This window comes from Pimephales promelas, chromosome 7 (genome assembly GCF_988280905.1).
Source record: "Pimephales promelas chromosome 7, fPimPro1.hap1.1, whole genome shotgun sequence".
In the NCBI taxonomy this organism is placed as follows: domain Eukaryota; kingdom Metazoa; phylum Chordata; class Actinopteri; order Cypriniformes; family Leuciscidae; genus Pimephales; species Pimephales promelas.
In genome coordinates, this window is record NC_142775.1 from 41,035,353 (window position 1) to 41,057,093 (window position 21,741).

Here is a 21,741-nt window from a genome sequence, read left to right on the forward strand (position 1 = left end):
GTGAGTAATTAATGACTTAATTTTCATTTTTGGGTGAACTAACCCTTTAAATATACAAGCTTTATAAAAATGATCATTCTAGAAGAAAATTTCAAATGGCACTTAGAGGCTTTTGCATCTGAACTCTTCATATATATATATATATTTTTAAATGTTGATCATTGATTATTTACTTGGGTTACACTTGTTAACGCTTTATTTTACAGTGTCCTTGTTACACACTTACATGTACTTACCATAGTGATAACAGTAAATTATGCATAATCACATGCAACTAACCCTAACCACATGTAGTTAATTAATAATACTCACTACTTAAATATATAAATACACTGTAACATGACACCTGAAAATGTATGTAGATCATTGGTTACACTTTATTTTAAGGTGTCATTGTTAGTGTAATTGACTATTTTATTGCTGAGTAATATAAATGAACAACATGTACTTACTATAGGGTTATAGGGCAGGGTTAGGGTTAGTTAATTATGCCTCATTTACTGTTATTACTACAGAAAGTACATGTAACATAATGTAACAAGTCCTTTACTTGAGAGATTTACTTGAGATTTTAATAACTCATTCGCATGTTCATGTGATCTCTGAAGTTATTGGTCACATGACATGCTGGTAAACAAACTTAATATTTAGGGCTAGATTTACTAAAAGCTTTTGGCATTAAAAAAACGACTGGATTTACTAAAGACACGCAGTGAGAAACGGTTGATGAAAAGCTGTGAACAGTTATTTTTTGCATATTCTCGCAGAATTGACATTCGACATGTAAACGATATTACCTGTTGTATTTTCCTGTAAATTATTCAGGCTTTATGAGAAAGCAGAAACTATATCATAATATATCGCCCATCCCTAGTAGGCCTGTCACTTTTGTGAAAAAAATCCTCTTTGATTTTTGAGACATAGGTGTTCATTGAATGATTGTAAAATCGTTTTTCCATGTCTAAAGACGTTTCCATTTTCAACACCAGATTCAGGCAAATCCACGGACGCCTCACAGGCGCTAGGACGAGCGTAAAGAGTCAGCAATATTCCTGATGATTTATTGGCGTGAAGTTTCAAACAGGAGCGCAACATTCAGGGATTGAGATTAACACACTCGACTCGCCAAATGTGTGTACAAATTAACTTTTCGTCCAATCACGAGCCAATCTGGCGTTTCTGTGTTTACTCACTTTGCTGGGAAGTTCGTGTAAGACAATTCAGCGCGGATTAAGTGCAAATACACAACTCGTGATCCTCATGATATATTAAATACTAGGGCTGGGTATTGAGACAAATTTCACAATTCGATTCGATTTCGATTCAAAAGCTTGCAATTCAATTCGATTACGATTCGATTCAATATTGATTATTTTGGATATCAGTTACAATAAATGGCCATTTTCTCAAGCGAATCAAATCTCTGAACTAATGCTGTAAACTATGGGAGTCTAGTTGTAGCCTATAGACTTCATTAGCCTGATATGAAGGTAATAATGAACTGTTTTGTAGCTATACAAACACTTAATTTGCACTTTTATTTATTTTTAGAATAAGAAGATTATATGAAATATAAACATTTAAATGGTGTCTGTCATAAAAACTTGCCATATTTATTCAAATATGCATTAAATATTGAAGAACATTAAGATTATAATGCATATGTAATATGGTGTATATATTTAGCAAAATGCTCTTCTCTAGAGTTATTTTTTCTAGCTGACTAACGAGTTTATGTGGGTTTTCTGAGGTAAATATGACGATGACATTGATTACAAGCTGTTTAACTGACGTCTTTCCACGGTTGAAACGCTGATTGAGCGAATCAATGTGACATGATACGGATTTGGATAAGTTGTACTCTATCTTTAACACACTTTCAGATGCTCATTCATGTTTATTTGGCGCTGTGACTGGTATTATTAAGCCGGAAGAGAGATCAGCGCTGCTGCTTCTCCAGAGCGATCTCACGCCACAGCGACAAAACGCTATTTATGTTTTTGAATTTCTAAAGAAAATGGACGTAATTTGAAAATTGAGACTTTGTTTCATATCAATAGTAACAAAGGACAAAGATTATTGCGATTTTTTTTGGATGCGCGCAGCCGCAATACAATGATCCATTCATTCAAATGAAACAGGATGACTAATCGATTCTTGAGATTTAAGAATCAATATCGGTTCGTAAAAATGAGAATCGATTAATATCGAGAAATCAATATTTTAATACCCAGCCCTATTAAATACACTACACACACACGTCACTACACACACACTAGCGCGCTTGTTCACTTGCATTGAAGTAAAAGTATTTGGTGAACAGAAAAGACGTTATTTTCCAACATCCGACATGTTCTGTGTGCTGTACTGATCTGTCCACAATAAAACGCATTTTTGTAAAAAAAAAAAAAGGCTGTTAAAATAGATTCCCCATTTTCATTTTCGAAAATAGAAAAATTTCGAAAAATCGTTTGTGCGATCGATTTTCGCACGTACAGTAAAGTGCCAGCCCTAATCCCTAGTGCCAGTCTTGCACAACCAAACATGAACTGCACGCCTAATGTTCTTGCTTTGCTGTTGAACTTGTAAAAAAGAGAGATGAACCTGACCAACACTCGATTCCTAAACTCCCGTTGAGTGTCAGTCCAAAATCTGCTTTATCTGTTTGATCAGACGACTTTTGATGAAAATCCAAGTCTTATATCTAGCTCTCTCTTCCTCCATCTGCTCTTGCTCTCCGTTCCTCTTCACGTCTTTCATTGTCCAGGGAAAGCCTCCCCCTTCCTCCGGTTCTCATGGGTCGGGCGGCAGATGGAGGGCCCGTTTCTGGCCAGTGGTTTCATAAATATGTTAATATATGCAGCGAGTGTGTGTTGTCAGATCTCCTCCTCCTTCACTGGTATTGTGCTGGTCTGGGAGTGAGTCCGTGATTTGGTGTAGACGTGAAACATCTTTAGTTGAGTTCTGGGTAAGACACCGATGTGAAGAAGAAGAGATTTGAGAAAAGAAGAGGAACAGAACTGGTAAAGTTTGAAGGATTGTTCTGTGGGTTCCTGCCATGGAGACTTCGTATGACGACACTGAAGATGAGCGGCAGGACAGGCGAGGTACCGTTTGGGCCACAGCATCACTGGGTTCTGGCACAGCTGGACGTTAACTTGATTTTTAAATTGCATTTCATGTGTTCAACTCAGGCTTAGTTTGAGGCCAAACAACTCTTGATGAAAGTCAACGATTATTTCATGCATTGGTCCAAGTCTCTTTTCTCGAGCAGAACGGGCGATTCTGACACTAGGTGTGTTTACATGCACACAGAATCCATCCAATCTGATTTCAGATTCTGAAAGTTCTGTCATATGAACCCTAAACTTTATACTTTATAATCAGATCCATGTTTTCGTTTACATGTGCATTCATGCATTGGAAACTAAAGTTCAGCTTGAGTTCAGTCATGATTGTCATTTTTGCATTGATGACATTTATGTCGGAAGAGCTTTTTATTTTATTTTAGTTCATTGCAAATATATTCAGTCTCATCCATTGACCAGTTTGATAGACATTTTGAAAATATGTTTTTAAATCCAGTTTAGAAAATTGTCTGATTCAAGCTTTTTTTTTTTAATCATTATTGGATTACATCACTGCTTTCAATCCAATCAAAATGTAACGTGGCTCAAGCTCAGTCAGGGTTATCAAGGTGTTTACAGGATTCGAGGCCATAAATCTGATAATGCACGGATTATTCGTGTGCATGTAAACTCTGTCAGCTATAGAGCTGGTAAGTCCCGCCCATCCGTAAAACTCCAAGTGGACCTCTAGGTTGAAAAAGCGTCAATGCAAGTGAATGAGAGAAAATAATTATTTTCTGATCCCGTTTGAATTGTGCCATGAATGTGACATATGTTGTCTGTGAATTTTTTATGTAATTTCTCATGTAACGAGTTTGACGAGTATATTGTATGATTCTTTGGCTAGCAGTTGTGGAATAGACATAACGAGAAAGACTACACGTCGCATATGTGACGTCGCCGCATAACACATTTTCCCTCCACAAATCACGGTTTTCACCACGCTCAACTAGTTTGTCCTCGCCCTGAAAGAAGGCATGTTTAGCGGGATCCGTGTGCTAGTGGGGGTGATGTATATCAAACACGTTGAAAGAGTTGTAGTCCACAAAGTGCTCTCACACAAAGTCTAACCGTATGAAAATTGTAGCATTCTTTACACGAAACATTATATAAAAAATTCACAGACAACATAATGTTACATTCATTGCAAAATTCAAACGGGATTAGAAAATAATTATTTTCTCTCATTCACTTGCATTGACGATTTTTCAACCTAGAGGTCCAGCGGGGTTAGCGGAAGGGGTGGGACTTACAAGCTTTATTGCAGGCCAGTGTGTCAAACCGTTACTCCTCAAACCGTTACTCCTCGAACCGCTACTCCTCAAACCGTTACTCCTCGAACCGTTACTCCTCAAACCGTTACTCCTCAAACCGTTACTCCTCGAACCGCTACTCCTCAAACCGTTACTCCTCGAACCGTTACTCCTCAAACCGTTACTCTTCGAACCGTTACTCCTCGAACCGTTACTCCTCGAACCGTTACTCTTCGAACCGTTACTCCTCGAACCGTTACTCTTCGAACCGTTACTCCTCGAACCACTACTCCTCGAAGCGTTACTCTTCGAACCGCTACTCCTCGAACCGTTACTCCTCGAACCGTTACTCCTCGAACCGTTACTCTTCGAACCGTTACTCCTCGAACCACTACTCCTCGAAGCGTTACTCTTCGAACCGCTACTCCTCGAACCGTTACTCCTCGAACCGTTACTCCTCGAACCGTTACTCCTCGAACCGTTACTCCTCAAACCGTTACTCTTCGAACGGTTACTCCTCGAACCGTTACTCCTCGAACCGTTACTCTTCGAACCGTTACTCCTCGAACCACTACTCCTCGAAGCGTTACTCTTCGAACCGCTACTCCTCGAACCGTTACTCCTCGAACCGTTACTCTTCGAACCGTTACTCCTCGAACCGTTATTCTTCGAACCGTTACTCCTCGAACCGTTACTCTTCGAACCGTTACTCCTCGAACTGTTACTCCTCGAACCGTTACTCTTCGAACCGTTACTCCTCGAACCGTTATTCTTCGAACCGTTACTCCTCGAACCGTTACTCTTCGAACCGTTACTCCTCGAACCGTTACTCCTCGAACCGTTACTCTTCGAACCGTTACTCCTTGAACCGTTACTCCTCGAACCGTTACTCCTCGAACCGTTACTCTTCGAACCGTTACTCCTCGAACCGTTACTCTTCGAACCGTTACTCCTCGAACCGTTACTCCTCGAACCGTTACTTTTCGAACCGTTACTCCTCGAACCGTTACTCCTCGACCCGTTACTCCTCGAACCGTTACTCCTCGAACCGTTACTCCTCTAACCGCTACTCCTCGAACCGTTACTCCTCGAACCGTTACTCTTCGAACCGTTACTCCTCGAACCGTTACTCCTCGAACCGTTACTCTTCGAACCGTTACTCCTCGAACCGTTATTCTTCGAACCGTTACTCCTCGAACCGTTACTCTTCGAACCGTTACTCCTCGAACTGTTACTCCTCGAACCGTTACTCTTCGAACCGTTACTCCTCGAACCGTTATTCTTCGAACCGTTACTCCTCGAACCGTTACTCTTCGAACCGTTACTCCTCGAACCGTTACTCCTCGAACCGTTACTCTTCGAACCGTTACTCTTTGAACCGTTACTCTTCGAACTGTTACTCCTCGAACCGTTACTCTTCGAACCGTTACTCCTCGAACCGTTACTCTTCGAACCGTTACTCCTCGAACCGTTATTCTTCGAACCGTTACTCCTCGAACCGTTACTCTTTGAACCGTTACTCCTCGAACTGTTACTCCTCGAACCGTTACTCTTCGAACCGTTACTCCTCGAACCGTTATTCTTCGAACTGTTACTCCTCGAACCGTTACTCTTCGAACCGTTACTCCTCGAACTGTTACTCCTCGAACCGTTACTCTTCGAACCGTTACTCCTCGAACCGCTATTTCTCGAACCGTTACTCCTCGAACCGTTACTCTTCGAACCGTTACTCCTCGAACCGTTACTCCTCGAACCGTTACTCCTCGAACCTTCAGCCGTTTCATATCCGGGCGACTGTAACGATCTTCCAGAACACGCTGGTCTCCTTTGGAGAGGTCGAGGGACGTGAGGAAGCCGGCGCTGCATGGCCAAGGTTACGAATTAAGTCGTGGTTACGAATTCTTAATTCATGGCCACGTTTTACTAAAACTAGGGAATGAATTTAGTTCAAAGTGGCCACGATTTACTAAAACTAGGTAACAAATTAAGTCGTCATTACGGATTCTTAATTCATGGCCAAGATTTACTAAAACTAGGTAACGAATTAAGTCATAGTTGCGAATTCTTAATTCATGGCCAAGGTTACGAATTAAGTCGTCGTTATGAATTCTTAATTCATGGCCACGATTTACTAAAACTAGGTAACGAATTAAGTCATAGTTGCGAATTCTTAATTCATGGCCAAGGTTACGAATTAAGTCGTCGTTATGAATTCTTAATTCATGGCCACGATTTACTAAAACTAGGTAACGAATTAAGTCATAGTTGCGAATTCTTAATTCATGGCCACGATTTACTAAAACTAGGTAACGAATTAGGTCATAGTTGCGAATACCTAATTCATGGCCACGATTTACTAAAACTAGGTAACGAATTAAGTCGTTGTAACAAATTTTTAATTCTGGCCATGATTTACAATATATATTTATTTATTGTGATGTTTCGAAAGTCTCTTTGACTGTCACTCCACTGTTAAATGTAATTAAAATAGCACTTGATTCGTAATTATTACGCATGAAGAAGCTCAATTCAGGCTTTTTATGTTATTTTGTTTGGATGTTTTGTCTTAATTCGAAGCTGTTTTTGATGTCAGACTGATTCATGCATTGGATTTGAATCATCCGATTATTTTGGTCAGTTGACTAAAACTTTCTGTAGCTCACGGGACAGTAAACAAGATTCCCAAAGTGTTTCTGGAAAGGGTGGGAATGGATGGCAGCATTGAAGTGGCTTCATAAGAGTGTGTGTGTGTGTGTGTGGGTCGTGAGAGACTGTGCCGTGGCCAGTACTCACTGGGTTGTGGTTAACCCGCTGCTATGGAAACTCTATTCACCAGCACTGAATGCTTTCCCCCGGTGAGCCTCATGAATGCTGGGCACGGACTGTGGGACACATCGGGATCTGAAAGGCCTCTCCGCTGCTTAATAAATCTGCTGTAATTTGCCTTTGTGTGCTGGGAAACGGCTCTGTGTGGAGGAACGTTCAGGATCGGGGTCGGCACAATGGCCCTTGATTAATCACCGCTGGCGCTCTGCTCCCGGATGAGGGAGACATGACCATACATAGACCTGAGTGTCATCATTTCAGGCTTGTTAAAAATCTTTCTAAATTAATCCTATTTTTAGTACATTTTTTATTTTTTATTTATACAATATAATACATATAAGCACATTTTTCTTCCTCCAGGTTTATTGGATTTTTTTTTTTCTCGTTTAGGATGTTATAATTAAGGCGATGAGCAACTAAGAAGGCAAACATATGATCACATTCCCATACTATCCCATTTTTTATTTATTTTATTAATTTATTAATTTATTTAAATTTTTCTGACATTCTCATATTATTCCCATATTATTTTCTCTTTTTTTATATTTATCACATTCCCATATTATCCCATTTTTATTTTATTAATTAATTAATTTATTTATTTATTTTCTCACATTCTCATATATTATTCCCATATTATTATCATCCCATTTTTATTTGATTTATTTCTTTATTCTCACATTCTCATATTATTCCCATATTATTATGCCATTTTTAAATATGTATTTATTTATTTTTAAATATCACATTCCCATATTATTATCTATTTTTATTTATTTAAAATATTTTTTCACATTCATTATTATCCAATTTTTTATTTATTTTTTATTATCATTTATTATTTAAAATTTTAAATAATAAATGATAATAAAGAAATAAAAAATAAGTTATTCCCATATTATTGTCATCCCATTTTATTTTATTAATTAATTTATTAATTTTCTCACATTATCATTATATTCCCGTTGTGTGTATATATATATATATATATATATATATATATATATATATATATCATTAAAAAAATTCCTCACATTCCTATATTTTTATTTTATTTTGTTTTTCATTTTTTTAAACTTTTCATGACAATTAAGCGTGTTTTTTTCATCCAGGATCATTACTTTAATGCCAAACATCTAATAATGTGAAAAAAGTACATTAGTAAAATATTAAAATATTTTTAATTATTTAAAACATTGATATTTGTCATTGAAGTATTTGTTATGTTGCTTTTATTTTTACAGTAATGAAAATCCTAATGAAAATGTGGAGAAAAATCAAAGTTATAAACAAAAATCTGAATAAAAACATTACAATAATAACAAAATATCGTTTAGTTTATCAGTTAAAACAGCATCAGCATCACTACTTTAAGTTAGTTTTTACCAAACTCTGGCGTTAATGCTCCGAATCCTCGATCAGTTTATCTGGTTAATATAGAGCTGATTATCTCAGTATTTGTCTTGTCTTGTTTAAATGAGGCTTTGGTTCGTTTATTAATCTTGATGAATCATGACGTGTGCATTATAGCTCTACAGCTCATGTGTGTGTGTCTTCATCACTCCTCATCAATCATCCCTGATCATCGAGTCCACACTCGAGTGTGTTAGAGTTAAAGTGAAGAGTGAGGAAGAAGGCAAACATACGCTCACATTTCCATAAAAGGCTCCATTATTTATTCAGGCCTGTGATTTTGCTCCAGTGTTCCTCTAGTGTTCCTCTAGTTTTCCTCTAGTGTTCCTCTAGTGTTCCTCTAGTGTTGCTTCATGGTCTTCATTCCTGTAACACTGGTAAAACCCACAGCCAGTGGTGTGATTGTTTTGTTTTTGTTTGTGAACCCAGACCGAGGAAGCAACACACACATTAACACACACGCGCACACACACATGCAGTTCATTAGGTTTTTTTGTTTTGTTTTTCACACTCTGCGCTTTCCTCTGTTTTTAATTAGTCAGTTCTCAGTTTTATGGCGGAGAAATAGTTCACCAGCCCAGTCTCTCGTCGACTCTCATGTTTGTTATGCTGTTATTTTTCCTTGTTTTTTTCTATGAAAAACAAAATAAGAGTTTTTTAAGTTTGTGTGTGTGTGCGTGACCTAATGTGTAAACATTATCGGAAGTGCACTAGCTCACGCACACAAACACACACATGCATATGTGAATATTTGCATGTATATTTATACATAATTTATATTATAAAATATAAATAACACATTTTTCCAAAATATCTACATGCATGTGTGTGTTTATTAGGGCTGGGTATTGAGACAAATTTCACAATTCGATTCGATTTCGATTCACAAGCTTGCAATTCGATTCGATTTCGATTACGATTCGATTCATTATTCATTCGATTTGATTATTTTGGATATCAGTTACAATAAATGGCCATTTTTCTCAAGGGAATCAAATCTCTGAACTAATGCTGTAAACTATGGGAGTCTAGTTGTAGCCTATAGACTTCATTAGCCTAATATGAAAGTAATAATGAACTGTTTTGTAGCTATACAAACACTTAAATTACACTTTTATTTATTTTTATAATAAGAAGATTATATGAAATATAAACATTTAAATGGTGGCTGTCATAAAAACTTGCCATTTTTATTCAAATATGCATTAAATATTGAAGAACATTAAGATTACAGTATAATGCATATGTAATATGGTGTATATATTTAGCAAAATGCTCCTCTCTAGAGTTATTTTTTCTAGCTGACTAACGAGTTTATGTGGGTTTTCTGAGGTAAATATGACGATACATTGATTACGAGCTGTTTAACTGACGTCTTTCCACGGTTGAAACGCTGATTGAGCGAATCAATGTGACATGATACGGATTTCGATAAGTTGTACTCTATCTTTAACACACTTTCAGATGCTCATTCATGTTTATTTGGCGCTGTGACTGGTATTATGAAGCCGGAAGAGAGATCAGCGCTGCTGCTTCTCCAGAGCGATCTCACGCCACAGCGACAAAACGCTATTTATGTTTTTGAATTTCTAAAGAAAATGGACGTAATTTGAAAATTGAGACTTTGTTTCATATCAATAGTAACAAAGGACAAAGATTATTGCGATTTTTTTGGATGTGCGCAGCCGCGATACAATATCCCATTCATTCAAATGAAACAGGATGACTAATCGATTCTTGAGATTTAAGAATTTAAAAATGAGAATCGATTAATATCGAGAAATCGATATTTATTACCCAGCCCTAGTATTTATATATATACAGAGTAATTATATACAGAACACATATTTATGTAACACAAACTTTTCTTTTGGATGCGATTAATCGCAATTAATCGTTGCCCAGGAATGTGAAGCATGCATGTTGAGTATAACTCTTAAAACTGTACTGATTATAAACTGTGTGTGCAGGTTGTTTCGAGTGCTGCATTAAGTGTCTGGGAGGCGTGCCGTACGCGTCTCTGCTGGCCACCATCTTGTGTTTCTCCGGAGTGGCTCTGTTCTGCGGATGTGGACACGTCGCTCTCACGGGAACTCTCACTATCCTGGAGAACCACTTCTCCCGCATCACCGCCGACCACGCCATGCTGACCGACATGTGAGTCTGTGTGTGTGTGTGTGTGTATTACTCGTATTGTGTGTAAGCAATAAGGTACTCGATACTCACAATACAGCTCGAGTACCTTATTGCTTTTATAATCACGCAATATTAATATTAAAGGCGAAAAATATGCATCAATGCAACTTTCATGAAGTGATATCACTAAAAGAATTCTTCCGCTGGGAAAAATAGTCCCTGACCGTAAACAGCAGCAGAAGTCACTTACATTATTTCCCCATTAGATGGCGGCAGAGACACACTGCACCTTTAAAGGACAACTCCGGCGCAAAATGAACCTTTGGTCTAATTACACTGTTACCTAGTCAACCGTTATCTGAGATTTTTTTTCATGATTGCCGAATGTAAATAGTTTTATCTATAAAAACAGTTTAGCCTATAATGCTAGTATAACGCTAGTCTATAGGGCATAGAGTAATGACAAATAAAAATCGCTTTTTATTACCACTAACAAGGCTCAAAATAGCCCCACAGTAACACGGTAGCACAATAAGGATCCATACATTCAAATCGAAGCATTGAGAACTTTGTCAGTGTCCATACCGTTTAATAAGAAGATATTTTATACACACAGTCAACTTTGCGAATACAGGAAGAAGCCATCTTTGAAAAATAGTCTCTACCAGTCGATCTACGAACGCCGATCCAAGCGCGCTGGTGAGATGTGAATAAAGTGATAATGTGAGCGCGAACAGTAGTCTACATGTACATAATAAAGAGAAGAAAATGGTTCGTGTTTGTGTTTCTTCCGGAAACAAGGGACCATATAAGATTCTGCACAGTTCAGCGCACTTGGATGGGCGTTCATAGATCGACTGGTAGAGACTATATTTTAAAGATGGCTTCTTCCTGTATTCGTGAAGTTGACTGTGTGTATAAAATATCTTCTTATTAAACTGTATGGACACTGACAAAGTTCTCAATGCTTCGTTTTGCATGTAGGGATCCTTATTGTGCTACCGTGTTACTGTGGGGCTATTTTGAGCCTTGTTAGTGGTAATAAAAAGCGATTTTTATTTGTCATTACTCTATGCCCTATAGACTAGCGTTATACTAGCATTATAGGCTAAACTGTTTTAATAGATAAAACTATTTAGATTCGGCAATCATGAAAAAAAATCTCAGATAACGGTTGAATAGGTAACAATGTGCAATTAGACCAAAGGTTCATTTTGCGCCGGAGTTGTCCTTTAAGATAGGTTTTGCCGACATATAATGGCGAAATAATGTATGGGACTTATATAATATTTATATAAGTTTAGCGGCATCTAGTGGTGAGGTTGTGAACTGCACCCAACTGAAGTTGCGGCGGTCTGAGACAGCAGAGAGTAGCCAATTACCACACAATATGAATTATTTAATTATTAAGTAAAACAATATGTTATTGTCACCTGTTCATCATTTCGCTGACTTTAATACGCTTCTTTGCACGAAGAACAACATAGTGACGTGACGAAACGCACTGTCCGCTCAGGGCCACTGTAGAAACGTGGATGTAAGCAGACCCGCGGTGAGAAATGCTAATAAACACATAACGCTTCATCATGTAAGCTCTTTATACACCACTGAACACATAGTTATGTTTATGATATTGTATTTTTGTCAACAGATCCTCTAAATATTTCACACTGCACTTTTATTGAGTGAGTCTGTCAGTACAGAAGACTTTTATATTGAAAGGACAAACTTGTTGTGAGAAGCAAGACTCAACTAAATGATAAATGACTAGCTTAGCAAAACCCCCAGACCCTGTGTCCATTACAATGGACATCACATGTCAGCCCCCTTTTTTTAACTTCTGGAGCATTTCACCTAGTTTAAAGCCTGCAGTCCATGAGATTGGACGTTTGTCATCCAATCAAATGCCAGTAAAGCTCTGCATGTAGTAATTATATATAAAAAAAACTCTACATTGAAGAGAAGCATGGCAGCACTTCACTCCAAACACAGAAGCAAGCAACATTTTGTAACAAGGTGTATTTACATTTTGTAATTATTTTTGCCAGTATTTCATAGTTTGTATGTAAAATAGAAAGATTAAACTTATTTTTAAAATTTTGAGTTTCTCTGATCTTCTTGAAACTCTGGATTCTGATAAAGGGCCATGGGACTTAGACCTGAGTGCAAAAATGTAGGCTGTAGACCTTTCCAGAGCTGAGATATTGAGATCCCAAAATTTTGACACAAAAAAAAAAAAAAAACGTAAGGGGTAACACTGTCGTTTTTTTTTTAGGGTCGAATTTTTGAGTTTCGATATCTCAGCTCTGGAAGGGTCTAGAGCCTCCATTTTTGCACTCAGGTTTAAGTCTCATGGCCCTCTATCAGAATCCAAAGTTTTGAGAAGATTGGAGAAACTTAATTTTCGCCCGAAAAAACAAAAACAAACGAAAGGGGTACCACTGTCGTTTTTTTTTTCGGTCGAATTTTTGAGTTTCGATATCTCAGCTCTGGAAGGGTCTAGAGCCTCCATTTTTGCACTCAGGTCTAAGTCTCATGGCCCTTTATCAGAATCCAGAGTTTTAAGAAGATTGGAGAAAATTAATTTTTCGCCCCCCCAAAAAAACGAAAGGGGTAACACTGTCGTTTTTTTTTTCGGGTCGAATTTTTGAGTTTCGATATCTCAGCTCTGGAAGGGTCTAGAGCCTCCATTTTTGCACTCAGGTGTAAGTCTCTGTGCCCTCTATCAGAATCCAGAGTTTTGAGGAGATTAGAGAACCTTAATTTTTCGCCCGAAAAAAAACAAACGAAAGGGGTACCACTGTCGTTTTGTTTTTTTCGGGTCGAAATTTTGATTTTCGATATCTCAGCTCTGGAAGGGTCTAGAGCCTCCATTTTTGCACTCAGGTCTAAGTCTCATGGCCCTCTATCAGAATCCAAAGTTTTGAGAAGATTGGAGAAACTTAATTTTCGCCCGAAAAAAAAAAAACGAAAGGGGTAACACTGTCGTTTTTTTTTTGGGTCGAATTTTTGAGTTTCGATATCTCAGCTCTGGAAGGGTCTACATCCTCCATTTTTGCACTCAGGTCTAAGTCTCATGGCCCTCTATCAGAAACCAAAGTTTTGAGAAGATTGGAGAAACTTAATTTTCGCCCGAAAAAAACAAACAAACGAAAGGGGTACCACTGTTTCTGTTTCTGATTCTGATAGAGGGCCATGAGACTTAGACCTGAGTGCAAAAATTGAGGCTCTAGATCCTTCCAGAGCTGAGATATTGAAACTCAAAAATTTGATCCGAAAAAAAACGACAGTGTTACCCCTTTCGTTTTTTTTTTCGTTTTCGGGCGAAAAATTAAGTTTCTCCAATCTTCTCAAAACTCTGGATTATGATAGAGGGCCGTGAGACTTTGACCTGAGTGCAAAAATGGAGGCTCTAGACCCTTCCAGAGCTGAGATATCAAAATTCAAAATTTCGACCCGAAAAAAAAAACGACAGTGTTACCCCTTACGTTTTTTTTTCGTTTCCGGGCGAAAAATTAAGTTTCTCCAATCTTCTCAAAACTCTGGATTCTGATAGAGGGCTGTGAGACTTTGGCCTGAGTGCAAAAATGGAGGATCTAGACCCTTCCATAGCTGAGATATCGAAATTCAAAATTTCGACCGGAAAAAAAAAACGACAGTGTTACCCCTTTCGTTTTTTTTTCATTTTCGGCCAAAAATTAAGTTTCTCCAATCTTCTCAAAACTCTGGATTCTGATAGAGGGCCACGAGACTTTGACCTGAGTGCAAAAATGGAGGATCTAGACCGTTCCAGAGCTGAGATATTGAACCTCAAAATTTCGACCCGAAAAAAAACCGACAGTGTTACCCCTTTCGTTTTTTTTCCGTTTTCGGGCGAAAAATTAGGTTTCTCCAATCTTCTCAAAACTCTGGATTCTGATAGAGGGCCGCGAGACTTTGACCTGAGTGCAAAAATGGAGGCTCTAGACCCTTCCACAACTGAGATGTCAAAATTCAAAATTTCGACCCGAAAAAAAACCCGACAGTGTTACCCCTTTCGTTTTTTTCGTTTTCGGGCGAAAAATTAAGTTTCTCCAATCTTCTCAAAACTCTGGATTCTGATAGAGGGCTGTGAGACTTTGACCTGAGTGCAAAAATGGAGGCTCTAGACCCTTCCACAGCTGAGATGTCAAAATTCTAAATTTCGACCCGAAAAAAAAAAACGACAGTGTTACCCCTTTCGTTTTTTTTCGTTTTCGGGCGAAAAATTAAGTTTCTCCAATCTTCTCAAAACTCTGGATTATGATAAAGGGCCGTGAGACTTTGACCTGAGTGCAAAAATGGAGGCTCTAGACCTTTCCAGAGCTGAGATATCGAACCTCAAAATTTCGACCCGAAAAAAAAAACGACAGTGTTACCCCTTTCGGTTTTTTTCGTTTTCGGCGAAAAATTAAGTTTCTCCAATCTTCTCAAAACTCTGGATTCTGATAGAGGGCCACGAGACTTTGACCTGAGTGTAAAAATGGAGGCTCTAGACCCTTCCAGAGCTGAGATATCAAAATTCAAAATTTCGACCCGAAAAAAAAAACGACAGTGTTACCCCTTTCGTTTTTTTTCATTTTCGGGCAAAATTTAAGTTTCTCTAATCTTCTCAAAACTCTGGATTATGATAGAGGGCTGTGAGACTTTGACCTGAGTGCAAAAATGGAGGATCCAGACCCTTCCAGAGCTGAGATATTAAAATTCAAAATTTCGACCGAAAAAAAAACGACAGTGTTACCCCTTTCGTTTTTTTTCGTTTTCGGGCGAAAAATTAAGCTTCTCCAATCTTCTCAAAACTCTGGATTATGATAAAGGGCCATGAGACTTAGACCTGAGTGCAAAAATGGAGGCTCTAGACCCTTCCAGAGCTGAGATATCAAAATTTCGACCCGAAAAAAAAAACGACAGTGTTACCCCTTTCGGTTTTTTTCGTTTTCGGCGAAAAATTAAGTTTCTCCAATCTTCTCAAAACTCTGGATTCTGATAGAGGGCCACGAGACTTTGACCTGAGTGTAAAAATGGAGGCTCTAGACCCTTCCAGAGCTGAGATATCAAAATTCAAAATTTCGACCCGAAAAAAAAAAACGACAGTGTTACCCCTTTCGTTTTTTTTCGTTTTCGGCCGAAAAATTAAGTTTCTCCAATCTTCTCAAAACTCTGGATTATGATAGAGGGCTGTGAGACTTTGACCTGAGTGCAAAAACGTAATATTTCTTAAAGAGCTGAGATATCGAAACTCAAAATTTCGACCCGAAAAAAAAACGACAGTGTTACCCCTTACGTTTTTTTTTTTGGGCGAAAAATTTAGTATCCCCAATCTTCTCGAAACTCTGGATTCTGATAGAGGGCACTGAGACTTACACCTGAGTGCAAAAATGGAGGCTCTAGACCCTTCTAGAGCTGAGATATCGAAACTCAAAATTTCGACCCGAAAAAAAAAACGACAGTGTTACCCCTTACGTTTTTTTTTTTTGGGCGAAAAATTAAGTATCCCCAATCTTCTCGAAACTCTGGATTCTGATAGAGGGCACTGAGACTTAAACCTGAGTGCAAAAATGGAGGCTCTAGACCCTTCCAGAGCTGAGATATCGAAACTCAAAATCTCGACCCGAAAAAAAAAACGACAGTGTTACCCCTTACGTTTTTTTTTTTTGGGCGAAAAATTTAGTATCCCCAATCTTCTCGAAACTCTGGATTCTGATAGAGGGCACTGAGACTTACACCTGAGTGCAAAAATGGAGGCTCTAGACCCTTCCAGAGCTGAGATATCGAAACTCAAAATTTCGACCCGAAAAAAAACGACAGTGTTACCCCTTACGTTTTTTTTTTTTGGGCGAAAAATTAAGTTTATCCAATCTTCTCAAAACTCTGGATTATGATAGAGGGCTGTGAGACTTTGACCTGAGTGCAAAACTGGAGGCTCTAGACCCTTCCAGAGCTGAGATATCAAAATTCAAAATTTCGACCGGAAAAAAAAAAGACAGTGTTACCCCTTTCGTTTTTTTTCGTTTTCGGGCGAAATATTAAGTTTCTCCAATCTTCTCAAAACTCTGGATTATGATAAAGGGCCGTGAGACTTTGACCTGGGTGCAAAAATGGAGGCTCTAGACCCTTCCAGAGCTGAGATATCAAAATTAAAAATTTCGACCCGAAAAAAAAACGACAGTGTTACCCCTTTCGTTTTTTTCATTTTCGGGCGAAAAATTAAGTTTCTCCAATCTTCTCAAAACTCTGGATTCTGATAGAGGGCCGCGAGACTTTGACCTGAGTGCAAAAATGGAGGCTCTAGACCCTTCCAGAGCTGAGATATCGAACCTCAAAATTTCGACCCGAAAAAAAAAACGACAGTGTTACCCCTTTCATTTTTTTTCGTTTTCGGCCGAAAAATTAAGTTTCTCCAATCTTCTCAAAACTCTGGATTATGATAGAGGGCTGTGAGACTTTAACTTGAGTGAAAAAATGGAGGCTCTAGACCCTTCCAGAGCTGAGATATCAAAATTCAAAATTTCGACCCGAAAAAAAAAAAACGACAGTGTTACCCCTTTCGTTTTTTTTTCATTTTCAGGCAAAATTTAAGTTTCTCTAATCTTCTCAAAACTCTGGATTATGATAGAGGGCTGTGAGACTTTGACCTGAGTGCAAAAATGGAGGCTCTAGACCCTTCCAAAGCTGAGATATCGAAACTCAAAATTTCGACCCGAAAAAAAACGACAGTGTTACCCCTTACGTTTTTTTTTTTTGGGCGAAAAATTTAGTATCCCCAAACTTCTCGAAATTCTGGATTCTGATAGAGGGCACTGAGACTTACACCTGAGTGCAAAAATGGAGGCTCTAGACCCTTCCAGAGCTGAGATATCGAAACTCAAAATTTCGACCCGAAAAAAAAACGACAGTGTTACCCCTTACGGTTTTTTTTTTTTGGGCGAAAAATTAAGTATCCCCAATCTTCTCGAAACTCTGGATTCTGATAGAGGGCACTGAGACTTACACCTGAGTGCAAAAATGGAGGCTCTAGACCCTTCTAGAGCTGAGATATCGAAACTCAAAATTTCGACCCGAAAAAAAATGACAGTGTTACCCCTTACGTATTTTTTTTGGGCGAAAAATTTAGTATCCCCAATCTTCTCGAAACTCTGGATTCTGATAGAGGGCACTGAGACTTACACCTGAGTGCAAAAATGGAGGCTCTAGACCCTTCTAGAGCTGAGATATCGAAACTCAAAATTTCGACCCGAAAAAAAACCCACAGTGTTACCCCTTTCGTTGTTTTTTTTTTTCATTTTCGGGCAAAAATTAAGTTTCTCCAATCTTCTCAAAACTCTGGATTATAACAGAGGGCTGTGAGACTTTGACTTGAGTGCAAAAATGGAGGCTCTAGACCCTTCCAGAGCTGAGATATCGAAACTCAAAATTTCGACCCGAAAAAAAAAACGACAGTGTTACCCCTTACGTTTTTTTTTTTTGGGCGAAAAATTAAGTATCCCCAATCTTCTCGAAACTCTGGATTCTGATAGAGGGCACTGAGACTTAAACCTGAGTGCAAAAATGGAGGCTCTAGACCCTTCCAGAGCTGAGATATCGAAACTCAAAATTTCGACCCGAAAAAAAAAAGACAGTGTTACCCCTTACGTTTTTTTTTTTTGGGCGAAAAATTTAGTATCCCCAATCTTCTCGAAACTCTGGATTCTGATAGAGGGCACTGAGACTTACACCTGAGTGCAAAAATGGAGGCTCTAGACCCTTCCAGAGCTGAGATATTGAAACTCAAAATTTCGACCCGAAAAAAAAACGACAGTGTTACCCCTTTCGTTTTTTTTCAATTTCGGCCGAAAAATTAAGTTTCTCCAATCTTCTCAAAACTCTGGATTATGATAGAGGGCTGTGAGACTTTGACCTGAGTGCAAAAATGGAGGCTCTAGACCCTTCCAGAGCTGAGATATCAAAATTCAAAATTTCGACCCGAAAAAAAAAACGACAGTGTTACCCCTTTCGTTTGTTTTCATTTTCGGGCAAAAATTAAGTTTCTCCAATCTTCTCAAAACTATGGATTATGATAAAGGGCCATGAGACTTTGACCTGAGTGCAAAAATGGAGGCTTCTAGACCCTTCCAGAGCTGAGATATCAAAATTCAAAATTTCGACCCGAAAAAAAAACCACAGTGTTACCCCTTTCGTTGTTTTTTTTTTTCATTTTCGGGCAAAAATTAAGTTTCTCCAATCTTCTCAAAACTCTGGATTATAACAGAGGGCTGTGAGACTTTGACCTGAGTGCAAAAATGGAGGCTCTAGACCCTTCCAGAGCTGAGATATCGAAACTCAAAATTTCGACCCGAAAAAAAAAACGACAGTGTTACCCCTTACGTTTTTTTTTTTTGGGCGAAAAATTAAGTATCCCCAATCTTCTCGAAACTCTGGATTCTGATAGAGGGCACTGAGACTTAAACCTGAGTGCAAAAATGGAGGCTCTAGACCCTTCCAGAGCTGAGATATCGAAACTCAAAATTTCGACCCGAAAAAAAAACGACAGTGTTACCCCTTACGTTTTTTTTTTTTTGGGCGAAAAATTTAGTATCCCCAATCTTCTCGAAACTCTGGATTCTGATAGAGGGCACTGAGACTTACACCTGAGTGCAAAAATGGAGGCTCTAGACCCTTCCAAAGCTGAGATATCGAAACTCAAAATTTCGACCCGAAAAAAAACGACAGTGTTACCCCTTACGTTTTTTTTTTTTTGGGCGAAAAATTTAGTATCCCCAAACTTCTCGAAATTCTGGATTCTGATAGAGGGCACTGAGACTTACACCTGAGTGCAAAAATGGAGGCTCTAGACCCTTCCAGAGCTGAGATATCGAAACTCAAAATTTCGACCCGAAAAAAAAACGACAGTGTTACCCCTTACGGTTTTTTTTTTTTGGGCGAAAAATTAAGTATCCCCAATCTTCTCGAAACTCTGGATTCTGATAGAGGGCACTGAGACTTACACCTGAGTGCAAAAATGGAGGCTCTAGACCCTTCTAGAGCTGAGATATCGAAACTCAAAATTTCGACCCGAAAAAAAATGACAGTGTTACCCCTTACGTATTTTTTTTGGGCGAAAAATTTAGTATCCCCAATCTTCTCGAAACTCTGGATTCTGATAGAGGGCACTGAGACTTACACCTGAGTGCAAAAATGGAGGCTCTAGACCCTTCTAGAGCTGAGATATCGAAACTCAAAATTTCGACCCGAAAAAAAAAAGACAGTGTTACCCCTGTCGTTTTTTTTTTGGGGCGAAAAATTTAGTATCCCCAATCTTCTCGAAACTCTGGATTCTGATAGAGGGCACTGAGACTTACACCTGAGTGCAAAAATGGAGGCTCTAGACCCTTCCAGAGCTGAGATATTGAAACTCAAAATTTCGACCCGAAAAAAAAACGACAGTGTTACCCCTTTCGTTTTTTTTCAATTTCGGCCGAAAAATTAAGTTTCTCCAATCTTCTCAAAACTCTGGATTATGATAGAGGGCTGTGAGACTTTGACATGAGTGCAAAAATGGAGGCTCTAGACCCTTCCAGAGCTGAGATATCAAAATTCAAAATTTCGACCCGAAAAAAAAAACGACAGTGTTACCCCTTTCGTTTGTTTTCATTTTCGGGCAAAAATTAAGTTTCTCCAATCTTCTCAAAACTATGGATTATGATAAAGGGCCATGAGACTTTGACCTGAGTGCAAAAATGGAGGCTTCTAGACCCTTCCAGAGCTGAGATATCAAAATTCAAAATTTCGACCCGAAAAAAAACCCACAGTGTTACCCCTTTCGTTGTTTTTTTTTTTCATTTTCGGGCAAAAATTAAGTTTCTCCAATCTTCTCAAAACTCTGGATTATAACAGAGGGCTGTGAGACTTTGACCTGAGTGCAAAAATGGAGGCTCTAGACCCTTCCAGAGCTGAGATATCGAAACTCAAAATTTCGACCCGAAAAAAAAAACGACAGTGTTACCCCTTACGTTTTTTTTTTTTGGGCGAAAAATTAAGTATCCCCAATCTTCTCGAAACTCTGGATTCTGATAGAGGGCACTGAGACTTAGACCTGAGTGCAAAAATGGAGGCTCTAGACCCTTCCAGAGCTGAGATATCGAAACTCAAAATTTCGACCCGAAAAAAAAAACGACAGTGTTACCCCTTACGTTTTTTTTTTTTGGGCGAAAAATTTAGTATCCCCAATCTTCTCGAAACTCTGGATTCTGATAGAGGGCACTGAGACTTACACCTGAGTGCAAAAATGGAGGCTCTAGACCCTTCCAGAGCTGAGATATTGAAACTCAAAATTTCGACCCGAAAAAAAAACGACAGTGTTACCCCTTTCGTTTTTTTTTCAATTTCGGCCGAAAAATTAAGTTTCTCCAATCTTCTCAAAACTCTGGATTATGATAGAGGGCTGTGAGACTTTGACCTGAGTGCAAAAATGGAGGCTCTAGACCCTTCCAGAGCTGAGATATCAAAATTCAAAATTTCGACCCGAAAAAAAAAACGACAGTGTTACCCCTTTCGTTTGTTTTCATTTTCGGGCAAAAATTAAGTTTCTCCAATCTTCTCAAAACTATGGATTATGATAAAGGGCCATGAGACTTTGACCTGAGTGCAAAAATGGAGGCTTCTAGACCCTTCCAGAGCTGAGATATCAAAATTCAAAATTTCGACCCGAAAAAAAAACCACAGTGTTACCCCTTTCGTTGTTTTTTTTTTTCATTTTCGGGCAAAAATTAAGTTTCTCCAATCTTCTCAAAACTCTGGATTATAACAGAGGGCTGTGAGACTTTGACCTGAGTGCAAAAATGGAGGCTCTAGACCCTTCCAGAGCTGAGATATCGAAACTCAAAATTTCGACCCGAAAAAAAAAACGACAGTGTTACCCCTTACGTTTTTTTTTTTTGGGCGAAAAATTAAGTATCCCCAATCTTCTCGAAACTCTGGATTCTGATAGA

General features: G+C 38.5%; 1 protein-coding gene across 4 annotated transcripts in view; it reads left to right on the forward strand.

The window, feature by feature from the left end:
- gpm6bb (glycoprotein M6Bb) overlaps positions 1 to 21,741 on the forward strand; it is a 113,649-nt gene that overhangs the window by 21,402 nt on the left and 70,506 nt on the right. For 2 of the 4 annotated variants that reach the window (XM_089133509.1, XM_089133511.1), the window contains exon 2: positions 10,591 to 10,777. In XM_089133509.1, the coding sequence (XP_088989635.1) occupies positions 10,591 to 10,777 (187 nt within the window). Of the gene's footprint in view, positions 1 to 2,920; positions 3,108 to 10,590; positions 10,778 to 21,741 lie in introns of those variants that run through there. The other 2 variants (XM_089133508.1, XM_089133510.1) reach the window with 2 other exon arrangements.